This window comes from Sinocyclocheilus rhinocerous, unplaced genomic scaffold, assembly GCF_001515625.1.
Source record: "Sinocyclocheilus rhinocerous isolate Xijiao unplaced genomic scaffold, SAMN03320098_v1.1 scaffold975, whole genome shotgun sequence".
Taxonomy (NCBI): domain Eukaryota; kingdom Metazoa; phylum Chordata; class Actinopteri; order Cypriniformes; family Cyprinidae; genus Sinocyclocheilus; species Sinocyclocheilus rhinocerous.
The window spans coordinates 403,339-419,628 of NW_015628726.1; the positions used below are offsets into that span (position 1 = coordinate 403,339).

General features: G+C 38.2%; 1 protein-coding gene across 1 annotated transcript in view; it reads right to left on the reverse strand.

Moving 5' to 3' along the window:
- LOC107738387 (cadherin-13-like) overlaps positions 1-16,290 on the reverse strand; it is a 363,553-nt gene that overhangs the window by 146,576 nt on the left and 200,687 nt on the right. Inside the window, exon 7 of the mRNA XM_016550141.1 lies at positions 5,596-5,740. Coding sequence (XP_016405627.1) covers positions 5,596-5,740 — 145 coding nt within the window. The remainder of the gene's footprint in view (positions 1-5,595; positions 5,741-16,290) is intronic.

Here is a 16,290-nt window from a genome sequence, read left to right on the forward strand (position 1 = left end):
GGGGCGGGGCCGAGAGCCGTGGGAACGGAGCGAGGCCGGTGGAGTAAATGCTAATGCACGACACCTGCGCCACTCACCGGTCTCGAGTCTCACGGAGGAGCTCCGGAAGAATAAAAGGGAGGAGTGACGACAGTGTCGGACGAGAGAGGACCAGGCCTGGAGTTTATTTTGTGTTTTGGTTCTGTTTGTGCGCGACAGTCGTCCGCGAGGGGCTGTCGCGCTATTTTGTGTTTATTTTATTATTAAAGTTTTCTTTGCACATTTGCCGGTTCCCGCCTCCTTCTTCCCGTGACTACGAACTTTGTTACAATATCATATATTTAGAAGCTAAAAGATTTACTGTAGTTATAATAAGTTGTGCTCTACATAGAATAATGCTAAAATGTCATCAATTTCTTCTGGTACCAGACAGTGCTTCTCTCTGTTAGAGTGTCTATATTACCTGCTAGGTTAGCTGATAAGGACACTGTTATTTCTTTTTTTTATGTGTGCTATATGTATAAAGGAGAAAGACGAGTTGAAATTATTTTCCGTATTAATCAACACAACGCCAGCTATGCTGTGAATACAGCTTAACTTGTATTGAACCCGGAACACTCCTTTGAGCTGCTGAAAATCACAGGTGCAATGAAGAACCCAGGAAGGCTTTTATAGACTTCACAAATAGAAAAACCAAATAGCAGACAAGAGGAAAGGCAACTGAGAAATGAAGATATTTTTCCCCAACAAAAATAGCCTGTAGAAATAGAGAGAGAGAGGAAGAGGAAAGAAACAAAGAGAGCGAGTGAATAAAGGCCTGCCAGGAGTCTAGCTGTTTGCTCAGTTATCACCACATACAGAAATGTCAGAGTGCTGCTGTGTTTCCCCCTATAGGCAACTGTCCTCCCAATTCAGAACAAAATAAACATTTCGCACGACACACGCAAAAGAGTGAAGAGGGAGGAGCCTGCGGAGAAAGAGAGAAAGAATGATACATTTAAACCATATGTTCATTGCTGCCACCATCAACATTGGCCCAATTTACTAATGCATGTACCTGGTTTTATTGGCTCTGATTACATAGAGAGGGTTTGGAACTGAAAAACACATTTACAAACAGGTGGGACTCTCAAACTGAGACTCCAAATTGATCAAATAATGTCTGTACAAACAAATTGTAGAAGTCAAGCCCCTTTACTATTCTTGTGTCAACCAAAGTAACCTGTAACAACAGTAACAGTGACTGGAGTAAATATAAAAGACAGTGATCGAAAAAATTAAATATAATAAATATTTTGGGGCTCAACATTTTTTTTTATGTTTTTGATTTTTATTTATTTGAGTAAAAATACAGTAAAATAGTAACATGGTGAAATATTTTGCAATTTAAAATAACTGTTTTATAATTGAATATATTTTTAAAATGTACACTCTAAAAAATGCTGGGTCAAAACAACCCAATAGCTGGGTTTGTCCCTTTTTAACCCAGCGCTGGGTTATATTTAACCCAGCATTTTTTAGAGTGTAATTTATTGCTGTGATGGCAAAGTTGAATTATCAGCAGCCATTTCTCTAGTCTTCAGTGCCACATTATCCTTCAGAAATCATTGTGCCCTTGAGCAAGGCACCGAACCCCCAACTGCTCCCCAGAAAATGGCTGCCCACGGTGTATGTGTGCATGGGGTAGATGGAGAGCACAAATTCCGAGTATGGGACACCATACTTGGCCACACGTCACATCTCCCAACTTGACTTAGCACTTTACAACACTGTAAGCAGTAAACACATGTACACATTCATGTACTCTCACATGTCTTGCAAATTGTTGAAAAGGCAGCTTGCAGAAAGCTTCACTAATCAGGCACCATGCTGAGCCCTTTAATTTCTAACCTGTGCCAGCGGTCATGCTGATTAAAGCAGGCGGGGTGTAGGGACAGAATATCTTAAACCCAAGACCCGAGTGGGAGGCCCATGACTGTTGGTTCCAGTGCTGATTAATGTAGCCTTCTTTAAAAAGCCCTCAATTCCCATTTTTCATTTCCTCTCCGGACACAGACTGACATAGTCTCGTGCTTAACGGGGCCCTTGAAAAGAGGCGTTAAAAAGCAATACAGATTCATCCTCCCTTTGCCAGGAGCTCAGGAGAGTTTGACATAGCGGAGGAAGCACGCTGTGCACATCTGCATCCGTACATACACAAGCCTAAAAAGGAGAGACGAAGTCACTGAAAAAAAAAAAAAACAGCCCCTGCTGCGCACACCTACACCCACAATGCACTGCACACATGCTCCTTGAGTAGAACAGTGACAATGGCAATCTGAACAGGAACTTTGCACCTCTAAACAACTGGCCAGGACACGACGCTATGAAAATGATGAAAGCAACTTGTTCGATTAATATGAAAGATAATGGAACTATAGAAAGCACCCCTTTTATTGGTGAATGGTGTGAGGCTTTTTAAATGATCCATTTTAAATTTATTCCAAGGAAAATGGTTATAATTGACAGGCAATAGACATCAAAATGGATCCACTCTCCATAAATCATGTATCTTCTCCATTAAGGTATCTTAAAAGGTGATCGACATGCCAATAAAAATTTAGCAAAGAATAAGGCCAAAGGGGAAAAAAAATAAAAATTTACTTAAAAGAGGCACTCAGTCCTTATGGTAATAAAGTGTATTTATATAAGACAGTGAAACTTTTTTTAAATTGATATATTAAAAAAAATAATAAAATAATAAATATTAATAATATAAAATATTATAAATAATAATAATAATAATAATAATAATAATAATAAAACGAAGCACTCGAGACTTCAGTTCAAGTTATATGTTCTTATTTTCCCAATTTTGGGATTATAATCTTTTTTAACTGATTTTAGAAAAAAAAATAGTATATTGAATTTTTAGTTTATATAGTTTTCATTTTATATATACATATTTTACATATTTGCACACACACGTACATACACATAATAGTATGCATATATGTATAATGGCTGAAAGACATTATGAAAATAATTTATTAATATAAATGTAATATTTAACAAAAAATATTTAGCATTTATATAATTATTATAATATACTTATTTTGTATATAGTATAAAACATAGCTTTCCTATATATAGACACACTTTCTGACTAAAGCCAATGGAACAGTGCTTGGCCTGTGGGTGTTTATCTTCTCCCTGGTTGCATGAAGGTCTTAGTTTAATTTAATTAAGTCTTTCAGCCAAATTTCATTTCCTCTTTTGCCGATTAGATAAACCCACTTTGCTTAACTAAGTTACAGCAACTCTGGAAGCAGTGGAAAGTTTCCCACTGTTAGGGACTCTCATCTCCTTCCACCCTAGCTTACTCCTGACTGAGCACACAATACCATTCACTGGCTAAATGTATCTGCAAACAGGCACATGGTATCCACCTACTCTAGTGTACCTGCAAGGAACTGTGCGCAGCTGATCCTGGATTGGTTCATCCCATCCTTATCATTGATGTCTGAGGCTGATGTTTGTTTGTTTATGTTGTAATGAAAGCAGCGCAGCCCACTCTTCACAGAGAAAAAATTTTGATATGATCTCTCCCGTCCTATTATGCTCGCCATTCTCATTGATTTAGAGTTCACATGCGTGTTTGAGCTACAAGGGTATGTTTAATTGTTTGTCGGGTGTATTTTTGGTGAGAGTGTGGGTGATGAAGGTTGGCGAAATCCCTTCTTTTTAACTCACTGAAACCATGTTTCTTGTGTTTTGGGGTTTCCATGGTGACAGGTCACAAAAACCAAAAAAAAAAAAAAGTGTAAGTAGAAAAGAAAGAAGCAAAGTGATGTGATGGAATTGCTGCAGAATCACAGGAAAAATGATGGAAGGTCTGAGAAATGGAAGTGCAGTACTGAGGTCTCTAAGGATGGGGTTGTGTCTCAATGAATTTCTTATTTCTGGAGGGCAGGGGACTGAAGAGAGTGTCATGCAGTTTGTAAATGGTCCAATTCTTTTTTGATTTATCAGACACATCATGAAAACAATGTAGTATTCTCTGGTGGCGAGATAAACGCTGGCTGCCATTTGTGAGGGATGCTCACGATTAGCTCGGCAAAGATATCTTTGTGGCGCGCGGTGTGAACACACGCTCGGAGATAATGTGTTTGCTCATTAGGGATGACTTCAAAAGTGTACTACAATTTTTTTTTAATAAAACATGTCATTTTTGCTTTATAGCTATGCTGAGAAGAAACAAAAGAGATCCTGCGCAACCCTCTGCAAACACTTTGGATGCCATAATGTAAAATACGTTATTTGTGTAGCAAGTAAATCTGAAAAACTTTGTTTTTAGAAAAAAAAAAATCTGAAGAGAATTGAGTTATGTTGGCCTGTGCAAAACTCGCAGCATTATTCTACATGAGGTCACGTGTTGCCAAGGTGATCTGGACGGTTTCTAGATTATTTTTATGATAATCTCCACTCTCGTATTCTTAATATATATATATATATATGTGTGTGTGTGTGTGTGTGTGTGTGTGTGAGTGACCCTGGACCACAAGGGTAAATTTTTTGAAATTGAGATGTATATATCATCTGAAAGCTGAATCAATAAGCTTTCCACTGATGTATTGTTTGTTAGGATAGGACAATATTTGGCTGAGATACAACTATTTGAAAATCTGGAATCAGAGGGTGCAAAAAAATTTTAAATTAATTTTTGATATATTTACGGTAGGAAATGTACAAAATATTTTCATGGAACATGATCTTTACTTAATATCCTAATGATTTTTGGCATAAAAGAAAAATCGATAATTTTGACCCATACAATGTTTTTTTTGGCTATTGCTAAAAATATACCCAAGCGAATTAAGACTTTTGTGGTTTTGTGCTTTTCCTTTTCAAAGGTTTTGTGCTCCAGGGTCACACATATAGATAAATGCTGAATTTTCAGCAGTCTTCAGTGTCACATAATCTTTCAGAAATCATTCTAAAGTGCTGATTTAGTGCTGAAATATTTTTTTTTTATTATTCTCAATATTTACTGACCCCTAATAATAATAATAATAATAATAATAATAACTAACATACAGTAAGCTAGAAAGGAAAATAGATAATTTTGTTTTCTACATTTCAGTGGTTTCATGCCAATAATTCAACTGTGCAATATTGTGGTCAACACAAACCATGTTTATCATCGTTGCAAATGAAACCTCGTTGAGAACCAATATTGCTTGGGTCCCTCCTTCAAAAATTCTATGGGATTTTTTCCACCAGTTCTACTGTCTGCCAGGTGAAAATCACAAGCTCAATTAAAGTAACATAACACCTCTCTTCAACAAGTCACACAATTTGAAGTATTATTCAAGTCCGCAGAATTATCCCTAAGTATGCAGCAAAATAATGGAAATTCAAACCCAACTAATGAGAAACAACCAAAGTTACAGTCCTTATCGTCCACAGGCTTGTTCCATCACACTGAACCATAATATTCTCTCCAACCACTATTATCAAAGACTTTTAGACCTTTAGCCAACTCTGAGCTCGACTTTCTTCTTCCAGTAATCAGTTCCCTAGACACATCCATTTCAACCGCAAGAGCATGAGCACTGTTAGGTCAGGGAAGAGTACCTGTAGGAGAGCCCTCCTGAACCTCCCCAGAGTAGCGCGGCTCCTTGAAGACCGGTCGGTTGTCATTCTGGTCAATAACAGACACGTCCAGGTCTACAGGTCCCTCTACCAACTTGCCACTCAGGTCAGTGGTGGATACCTGGAGCTGTGTGAGAGAGAGGAAGAGAGTGATTTACACACACACGCACAAAAAGGAAAGTTTCAGCTGTTTCTGGCAGTAATTGACAGAGGAAATAAAGTGCTTCTTCAGTTGCTTTCAGTGTCAGGCAACTGAGATCTCACTTGTGATGTGAGATGTTTGGCAAACAGTTTAATCTTAGAATGAAACCTGAAGAAAACTTTAAATGGATGACAGGATTTTTAATAAAAGGAGCATTAACATCTTGTGTTGTCAGCTGAAAAAATACACATTTTTCATGTTTAAGAATAATCAGGTATACGGCACAAACGAAAATAATATCCAGAGTAGTGTTGTCAAAATTAGCGCGTTAACACATGCAATTCATTTTTTCAGTTTAACACGTTTAAAATATTTAACGCAATTAACATAGAGGTGGAGCTAGGGTTGGCCACCCCACTCACAACTGCTGCTTCAGTCACTTTTTTTCTTGACAAGAATTGCGTTTATTTACATGCAGAACGTCTTTACAACCACATCAAACGGGAGACTTTTCAAATACGCGTTCCAACTTCAGCACCAGGCACTAGGCACTAGGCACTAGTCAAACGAGCATGGAAAAGATAAAGGTGACGAGGGAACTTCAGTAGAACAACAGTGCACTGCGGTCAGATGAGATGTTGTCAGGCCATAGATCAGTAAAAATTATTTTTCCTGTCCTGTAAGCCGTTATACTGAGCTCGTAGCACGTGCTCTTCAATTGCACACACAAATGAAGTGACACGCGCTGTATATAATTTCATATTAAAGCGCAAATGAAACAAGCATGCAATGTCATCGTTAGGTCGTCAGTTAAGTCAGGAAGTTACCAAAAAGGCGATTATAGCTTACTTAAAACTGTGCATGCTTGTAAGTATTTAGTTGCATTTAAGAACATGTCTCTGAAATGCAGTGGGTTTCAAAACTGTCCTGAAGCAGCTCAGCACTGTCTTCCTCATCTAACACACCCGATTCAACTCATCAGCTCTTTAGTAGAGACTTAACGAGCTGAAGTGGGTCAGAAAAGGTAAAGAGTTGTGAGAAAATACAATGCATGTCAGATCTGCGTCATGTTCAGTAGTGGCTCCTAAAATAACCTAATAACCCAGCTGCTGTGCTGTGAAAAAAGAAGAAATCTACTTTTGTAGCTTTTAGGATTCATCTATTTTTAATTTAGAATTTAATGTTTGATAACTTTATTCACTTTCTGTAAATTTCCTACTTGCTGAAGGGAACAGGTAGCTAAATATGACATTTATTATAATGGGTTTATTTGAAGATTGTTTTAAGTTCACTTAAATTAGAATTTTTTTTAAAGTCTAATAAATGTTAAAATTGATAGCTCTCAATTATACTGTAATGTTGAATGGCTATAGTCAATGGTTAAATATCAGGGAAAAAACTATTTCATAGAGACATCAGTAGTATTGGTATCAGTGATACCTTCAGTCATAAAATATTAAAAAGAAATATTAAAAATATACTGTCTTTATGTTGTTTCTACATTAATTTGAAGATTGGATGTGAAATTATTGCAATATAAAAGTATATTTAAAAACTTTAATGTTTGGTGGGATTAATCGCAATTTTAGAAAAATGTGTGATTAATTAGTTCTTTTTTTAAAAATCAATTGACAGCACTAATCCAGAGGTGTTTTACATTTCACACTGTTCTCCCTCTCTCTCTTTCCTTCATTTACTCGCTGATATGACACAGTGGGGTGTTTCTTCAATTATGGGCTCTTTTGAATGTTAAAAATCACACTTTTCAAAATTACTAGTTTATATAATTTGCATACTATCAGTATCACCAGAACCACCACGAGCAAATGCCATTTCTACCTCAACTATAATCACTCATTTGGGGTGGAAATTAAATTTGCAACATTTTAAAATAAAATACACATCTTTGCATTAAGGCTAATTTTTATAGCACTGAATTTAACCTAAATAGAGACAACTGAATAATATTTTCATACTTTTTGAATTTCATAAAATTGTAATTTGAAAAAATACAAATAAAAAATTGGCCACAGCAGAAAATGCTTTAATTTCTGTGAAAATGTATATAAATAACACATCTTGAAATGGAATACATAATACATAAAAATGCCTGCAACTGCAGAAACAACCAGACATACAGACCAAACATGGCATAGATTATGATGAAAAAATTGTATGGATGATGTTGCAAAAATGGCAGACATGGACTGCAAGGGTCTTTAGGACGGCCTCATGGGTAATGGCTACCTATGCTGCCTGTGGTCAGCAATTATTGTAAGACCTGAGTGGAGATGGGTGTTTGTCTGTGATTGTGGTTGATCTGCGGCATGAGAGCCTGTCTGCTCTAATGGCGCTGAGGAGAAGAGATAGAGAGGAAGAACAGATTACTAGTCCTCAGAAATACACAGGCAGTTTATGAAGGCACTACACAATGTGATTCAATTGCACTGCTTCTTGCTTGTCTGATGTAGGGTGTGATGCTAAAACCAGATTATATATCAAATATTCATGACATATCTGTGACGACAAGCAATGTTTGATTAGGTATGATGTAAATGCACTTTTTATTTCACCATTAGGTAAAAACTGTCATTAGACAGGTTTTCGCAACCACTCCCTGTCCTGCAAGCATGAGCGTGCATGAAAATAAAGCAAAAATATTTCAATGAAATTTGGTGATGCTAGTGACAGAAAAACGACTAAATAATTTCAAACTGCTCATTTGAATTACTTGAGTCAAAGCTTTAAATCAGAGCTTTGAATAGATTAATTCAAATAAAAAGTTTGAAGATTTGTTTGCATCATCACACGTTCAAAGAGTAGCATTTTACATATTTTAACATGTTGTAAAAAAAAAAGAAAAAAAAAGCAAGAATTCAGCAAGGCCAATGTGACATTAAAGACATTTATAATGTTACAAGAGATTTTAATTTAAATTAATATAAAAATGAAATGCAGTTTTTGCAGAATATGCAGAATAAATAAATAAAAAATAAATACTTTCATGACCAATATTTATTTTTACAAAAGCACGACTTTTCAAAGCTAATTATGAGAAAGAATAAAAAAATAAAAAAAACATTTATGAATCTCACTGACCCCAAACTTTTAAACAGTAATTTTGCTGTTTATTTCCATATTGTTATATTGGTTCTTATGAATTATTAAATGAATTGATTAAATACCATTCATCTTTCATTTAGTTAAAAACAGCAAAACAACATGACTGGATAACTTTTAACTAGACTTTACTGTATTTTACTTTTTGCAATAAACATTTCGAACCTTCTTAAAGACAATGGCTGTTGGGGGAAAACATTTGAAATAAATATAGTCAAATTGCTGAAAAAGACATAATTTCTAGGATAAGTCCAAACCATGTACTCTTGTCTAAATGCAGTATTTCTAACAGGTTTTATGTAAATACAGACAGTGTGCTTGAACTTAAAGGGATAGTTCACCCAAATAAATATGCTGTAATCTTCATCCTCAGACATCCTCATTTAGCTCCAAACCTGTATGATTTACATTCTTCTGTGGAACACACACAAACAAACAAACAACAACAAAAATGTTATTTTGAAGAATGTTGTTATTGAAAACAAAATAAAAGTCATACAGTTTGGCAAGGACATGAGGGTGAATACATGAAGACAGAATTTTTAAGTTTTGGGTGAACTGTCTTCTTTAAGTTTTGTTTTTGCACAACTCATTAACCCATTTTCCCAGCTTGTTTTTGCATGACTGGACCAAAAACCCTACGTTGGAGGCAAAGAGCCGAACCACAGAGTCCAATGTGACTAAAGAGGTAAAACCATTGGGGAGAATGGATTCATATAGAGATAAAGAGAAACGGAGAGACGGGAAGCCATACACAGCTTTAAAAACAGGTAGACAACACATAGAGTCATGTGGGGAAAATGAGAATGAATATGAAACAACAACAACAGCACAGGGACGCGTTTGGGAGTGTGAAGGGAGGGGTTCGTGAGAAGAAAAGAAGAGAAAGAAGATTTATCTGCTTTTCACAGTGTGAAGTTTCACAAGGGCCCACCTGAGAGCGTGGTGATGGCTGAGGCGCTAGCATCTGCCTCGCTTCTGTGCCTCAATCTCTCAGCCCCACCGTCTCAGAGCCGGGCCTCCCCAAAGCCCACATCACTTATTCATTCCTCCCTTCTCCTAGCGCTGCCGTAACCGTGTGAGTTCCGCACACCCTCGGGAGGTGCGCGACGCAAAGCAAAGGCAACGAAACGCACAGCATGTCCTGTCTCTCTGCCTCAAACACAAACACGCACGCTTGTACACCAAACACTATACCCCAGGCCAGACACGTTAGTGCTTACTAGACGCTCCTGAGCAATTGGCCCGTGAAACACTTTAACCTGACGCAAATCACTGTCTGATAAAAGAGCTCAGAACTCTCCTGGGCACCTCTAACACTCCCCTGTAGAGTTATATTTTATTTGCACACCTGTAAACTGTGCTGAAGCAACGCTTGGAATTTTAGTCTGGTGTGAAGGAGAAAAATAAAGAGTTTGAGCTGACAGTCTTGCACCTTATTGCCTCCTTTGTACTCTTTACAAAGTTTACTCTTTACAAGTAACATTCTAGAATCTAGAAGAAGGATGCCATTTGTGTCCTTCATATACAGTACATTCAGTAGGTAAAAAATAACTTTAGCAATGAATATCTGATGACATGTTGTTAAAACGACAAAAATTTATTTATTTAAATCGTGAAGATGGCTCTTTTTTTTGCCCTCTCCACAACTTTTTGTTTCCAATGTCTCCTTGCCATTAACCTATATGTACATTTTTATTAAAACAAATTATAATTAAAATAAACCCTAGTATTTGGTCTTTATTCTTTATATATACTCTATATATTGTAAAAGGATGTAGATGCTACTTTTTTACTATAGCCTTCTTTTCTTTTAGCCTACTTTTTTTTTTTTGTAAAAAGGAGTACACTACTGTTCAAAAGTTTGAGGTCATTTGTTAAAAAGAAAGAAATTTATACTTTTATTCAGCAAAGACACGTTAAATTGATCAAAATTGACAGTAAAGGCTTCTACAGTGTACAGAAATTTTAAATAAATGCTGTTCTTTTAAACTTTCTATTCCTCAAAGAATCCTGAAATAAATGCATAACAGTTTCCAAAAATAAAATAAAATATTATTTTTATTACAATTAATTATTACTAAAATTATTATTAATTATTATTATATACAAATAAATAAAAAAATTAACTGTTTTCAACATTGAAATGTTTCTTGAGCATCAAATCAGCATATTAAAATGATTTTTGAATGATTATGTGACACTGAAGACTGGAGTAATGGCTGTTGAAAATTCAGCTTTGCCATCACAGGAGTAAATGACATTTTAAAACATATCTTTAAAAAAATCATTTTGAATTCTGATATTATTATTACTGTTTTATTGTATTTATTATCAAATAAATGCAGCCTTGGTGAGTATAAGACACTTTAATAAATAAACAAACAAACAAACAAACAAACAAATAAATAAATAAATAAATAAATAAGGGGCTGCATAAAAGAATGTTTGAAATCTTACAAAAATTTACAAGTGCATTTAGGCAGGTGCTTTTATGAAAATTACTAAAAATAAGTAAATAATCAATAATCATTGTATATTTCATAGTATGCAAAAATCTACTTTTAAAAGCTCCTGGAAAGGCACCTGTCTCATACTGTAACTCACAACTTCCCTGGCTCAGAACGGGAACATTAAGAGCTCAAATTAGCGGCTCATAACTCCAAGCTGCGTTAACGGATGATGAGTCTCCCCTCCCTTCTCACCCCAGTGGAAATGACCAATGATAGCACTTGCTATTTTGCATTACCCTAAGAGCCCATCAGGAATGATCCATTACGCAGAGTGGCCAGAACGGGGGAGTTCCTCGCTCTGCCAGCACATTGCCAGAGCGCTGCAATCTCTGCCAGTAATGCATGACATCACTCTCATCTGCTCTCTCTGTCTCTCACAGAGGCATGGGTCAGTCTCTTTGTCTGGCCGCGACCAGTGCAGTTATGATTCCGCTCAACAGATCTAATGCTCTTAATGATACAGACTCCCCACATCAGAGTTTATAGCACTAATGGTTCGATACATCATCACAGCCTGCTGTTCTGCACTCTGGCATTCACAGACAGAGAGAGAACATTTACTAGGGTTCACACCGACTAGTCGATTAGTTTTGCCACTAGTTGACATGTTGCCTGTGTCTTTAAGAGTATGTTAAAGCCCTCTATGATCTTAAATGAGGAACTGTTGGGTCAGAGATCTTATATAAAATACATACTTTATCCACTCTTTGCTAACACTGGGATCCCCCAGTAAGGCGATCTTATTGATGCACTGTGAAAATCTAGGATACAAAAAACCTGGGAATAAAACGTATAAATAAAATAAATAAATAAATAAAAGTTTTAAGATTTTCTAATCTACAGAGGCCCGTTTCCACATCAGAGCAAGTAGAAAGTAAATTAACAAATGAACGAATAAATAAATAAGAAAAATCTAATTGTGAGATTTAAGTCTAATATTACGAGATAGTCACAGTTATGATACAGTACAAAGTCAAAATTACGGGAAATAAGTTTGCAACTGCAAGACAAAGTCACATTGTGAGATAAAAAATCAAGAAAAAAATATTTATTTATTTATTGGTTTATCCCTGAAGCCATGCTAATCAAATGTAAGCAAATATCATATGTTGTGAAAGTCTGGAATGTGCAGTTTTAGGCTAGTTTCAATAAATGGGGTTGTGAAATTAGCAATATTTACAGAGAACTATTTAAATGGATTTGTCATCCAAAAAAAACAACAACACATATGTCTCAAAATATCTTATGTTCCACAAAAGGAAGAAAGTCATAGTTTTGTACCAACATGAGGGGTGAGTAAATAATGACAAATTTAAATTTTGGGGGTAAACCACCCATTTAATTTCCAAAGCTTTAAGAAAATTGATGAACAATTTATTGAATTTGCATTTTAAAAGAAAATTGATCAGTGCCTCCATCGATTTCCTCAGATTCTAACATTAATCTTGTCAGCATGAACAGTCAAAAAAACATACACTGAACAAAATTATAAACGCAACACTTTTGTTTTTGCCCCCATTTTTCATGAGCTGAACTCAAAGATCTAAGACTTTTTCTATGTACACAAAAGGCCTATTTCTCTCAAATATTGTTCACAAATCTGTCTAAATCTGTGTTAGTGAGCACTTCTCCTTTGCCAAGATAATCCATCCACCTCACAGGTGAGGCATATCAAGATGCTGATTAGACAACATGATTATTGCACAGGTGTGCCTTAGGCTGATGTGTACATAGAAAAAGTCTTAGATCTTTGAGTTCAGCTCATGAAAAATGGGGGCAAAAACAAAAGTGTTGCGTTTATAATTTTGTTCAGTGCATGTACAGTGTGCTTTTTAAATCTTTTATATATCTATGCCTTTTAAATCAGAAGCTAAACAACAGTCATAGCAGATGAATGCTACAGCAAGTATGCGTACACATTACAGCAGACATCAAACATCATTACACTCTGTCAAACTCCCCGGCGTGGCTCATTTTCAGTAAAAATTGTCAGCGCACTACAGGAGCTCACTTCTCAGCAGTTCCAGGCCTCATTGTCAGGAGACATATGCACACAGGCATCCATTGTATCAACTATGCAATCATCCGTACAGAAGCAGGATGAAACTTATATAAGGCGACTTCAAAAAGTAGCACCTTTCGCATATCCAGAAATCTCATTCCCTTTAAAGCACCTTTGATATCCAGGGCTCTCTCCCCACAGAGAAACCAACCTTAACTGGCAGCGTATGCCGCTCTTGCTGCTGTTGTTTTCATCCGACTGCCCTCCCTTTCTACCGCCTGCTCTTTTGGGCTCTCATCTGAGGGGTGTTTACATCCCTGTCAAGTGCACTTATACCCCGGTGGTGTTCGCACAGCCCCCGTGAACCCTGAGACACTGGAGACAGACAAGGAGACGGACAAGTGTCTCTCCTCTCACTGCAGTCAACATGTTCTCAGGTGATCCACTGAAAAACAAACGGCTCAAACATACTAAAATCACTCCGATTCTGAGGACAATAGAAGAATGAAAGGGACAGTACCTGAATTTTTACTAGAGCAGTAGTGGTAATAGATGTGATTAATGGAATATTTAATGTCGTTTATGCCTTTTATTACATTTTTTACAATATAAAGGTTTAGGTTTGTTCTAAAAAATGATCGGAAGTTTCAGAATTGACTGACACATGATCAGAGCTGCAGCATACAATAAATGTTTCTCTCACTAAGAAAAAACCCTAGCAAATAGGGGTGTAACGGTACATGTATTCGTCCCGAACCTTCACGGTACGGATGTCACGGTTTGGTTTATGCAGTCAGATGACGAATACAGTCAGCCACAGGTGATCAATCCAGAAGGGGGTCGTGCACAGTAATGCACCACCGTCCAACCCAAAAACAAGAATGGCGAGATGGCATACAAGAGCTCGAAGAACTGCCTGCTTGGGAAAGTTTTGGGTTCTGGAAATGCACTGGTCAACCAGCCATAAATCGAAAAAAATATATATATATTTTTTTATTTTGGCCGATCTCTATTCTATTGCACACAAACTGCATTGCAATAATTTCCCAAAATGTAATTTGTGTGGAAATATTATAAGTCTGCAATCAGGAAGCTAACAGAAGCCAGAGATGCTTAAGATGAACACAGCAGAGAAAATACCATACCAGGCAGCTCAAGTTCACTGTCTGCGCAAAATAATAATATTATTTAAACAGTTTTAGCTTTTTCCCCCTTTTTTCTTTTTCTTTTTTTTCTTTTTTAAGGATTTGATAAATAGAAAGGATTTTCTGATTAATAGAAAGTTTAAAAAAACAACATCTATTTGAATTAGAAGCCCCATCCTTCCCGAAGGAGGTTTCGGAAGCACTTACACATATGACATCCGTTTAGGTGCATATGGAAGATTAGAGGTGATTGTAATCCTCATGGAAAGGGCAGAAGTCTGCCGGGGAAACACAGGCTCTGAGGCTATACAGTGGACTTTACACATATGGGAACCACTTAAGTGCCGAGTGTTCCCTCGATCAGGGAGTAGAACAACTGGCATTGAAAGGTTTCTGGAGAGGCAAACAGGTCTACCTGAGCGGCTCCGAAACGTCTCCAAAACAGCTGGACCATCTGGGGATGGAGTCTCCATTCTCCCGGGAGCGTAGCTCGTGACAGCTCGTCAGCCGTACGGTTGAGCAGACCCGGAATGTGAATGGCACGAAGTGACCTCAGAACCTTTCGACTCCAAAGGAGGAGGTGGCGGGCGAGTTGCGACATGCGACGGGAGCGCAGACCACCTTGTCAGTTGATGTACGCAACGGTCACCGTGTTGTCCGTGCGGACCAGCACGTGTTTGCCTTGTAAGCACCCCTTGAGATGGTTCAAGGCAAGGCGCACTGCCCAGGAGCCTCTGAAATAGTTTCAGTGGGACCGCTGTCCTGCCCTTGAATGAATTCAAGCAGGTTAGCACCGACTGCGCACGTTACTCTGTGAGGCATGCTGTCTGTTCGACCGAATCCAACTCCATACGGACAAGTGATCCTCTGCATCAGGGAGAGTTTGCTCTTTTCCCAGTTGACCTGAAGGCCCAACCGGCTGAGGTGCGAAAGCACCAAGTCCCTGTGTGCACACAACTGATGCTGAGACTGAGCTAGTATGAGCCAGTCGTTGAGGTAGTTGGGAATGCGAACGCCCTGTTCTCTCAGGAGAACAAGGGCTGCCTCCGCAACTTAAGTGAAGACACGGGGCGACAGGGACAGCTCGGAGGTCAGGACCTCGTACTGATATGCTCGTCCTTCGAACGCGAACCGCAGAAATGGTCTGCGGTGCGGAAGGATCGACACATGAAAGTATGCATCCTTCAGGTCGATTGCTGCAAACCAATCTCGGGGACAGATGCACTTGAAGATGCGTTTCTGCGTCAACATCTTGAATGGTAACAGGCGAAGGGCCCGGTTCAAGACACGCAGATCCAAGATTGGTCGTAACCCACCGGCTTTCTTGGGTACAATGAAATAAGGGTTGTAAAACTCTGTATTCATATCGGCTGGAGGGACCAGCTCTATCGCATCCTTCGCAAGTAGGACTGCGATCTCCGCATGCAAGACAGGAGCATCGGCCGCCTCAAGCGGGACCAGCGGGACCAGCAGAACCACCGCCATACCTGCAGTGGGGCAGCAAGGTGGAACTCAGGGACCCAACCTGGGTGGCTTGTGAGCGGACCGAAGAGGGGTCTGAGTGTGCGGTGCAACGCTTACCTGGTTCCACAGTTTGGCAGAGGGTGTGTGAATACCCTTTGTTGACGCTCTCGAACCGCCCGCTGCTGCCTGCTGGCGATGGAGGAGGATGAGTGTGGTCCAGTGCTGGTCCGTCCGCGACTCTCCGTGCCCTCCTGGAACCCAGGGACAGAGAAAACCGCTCTCTCGTCGCGA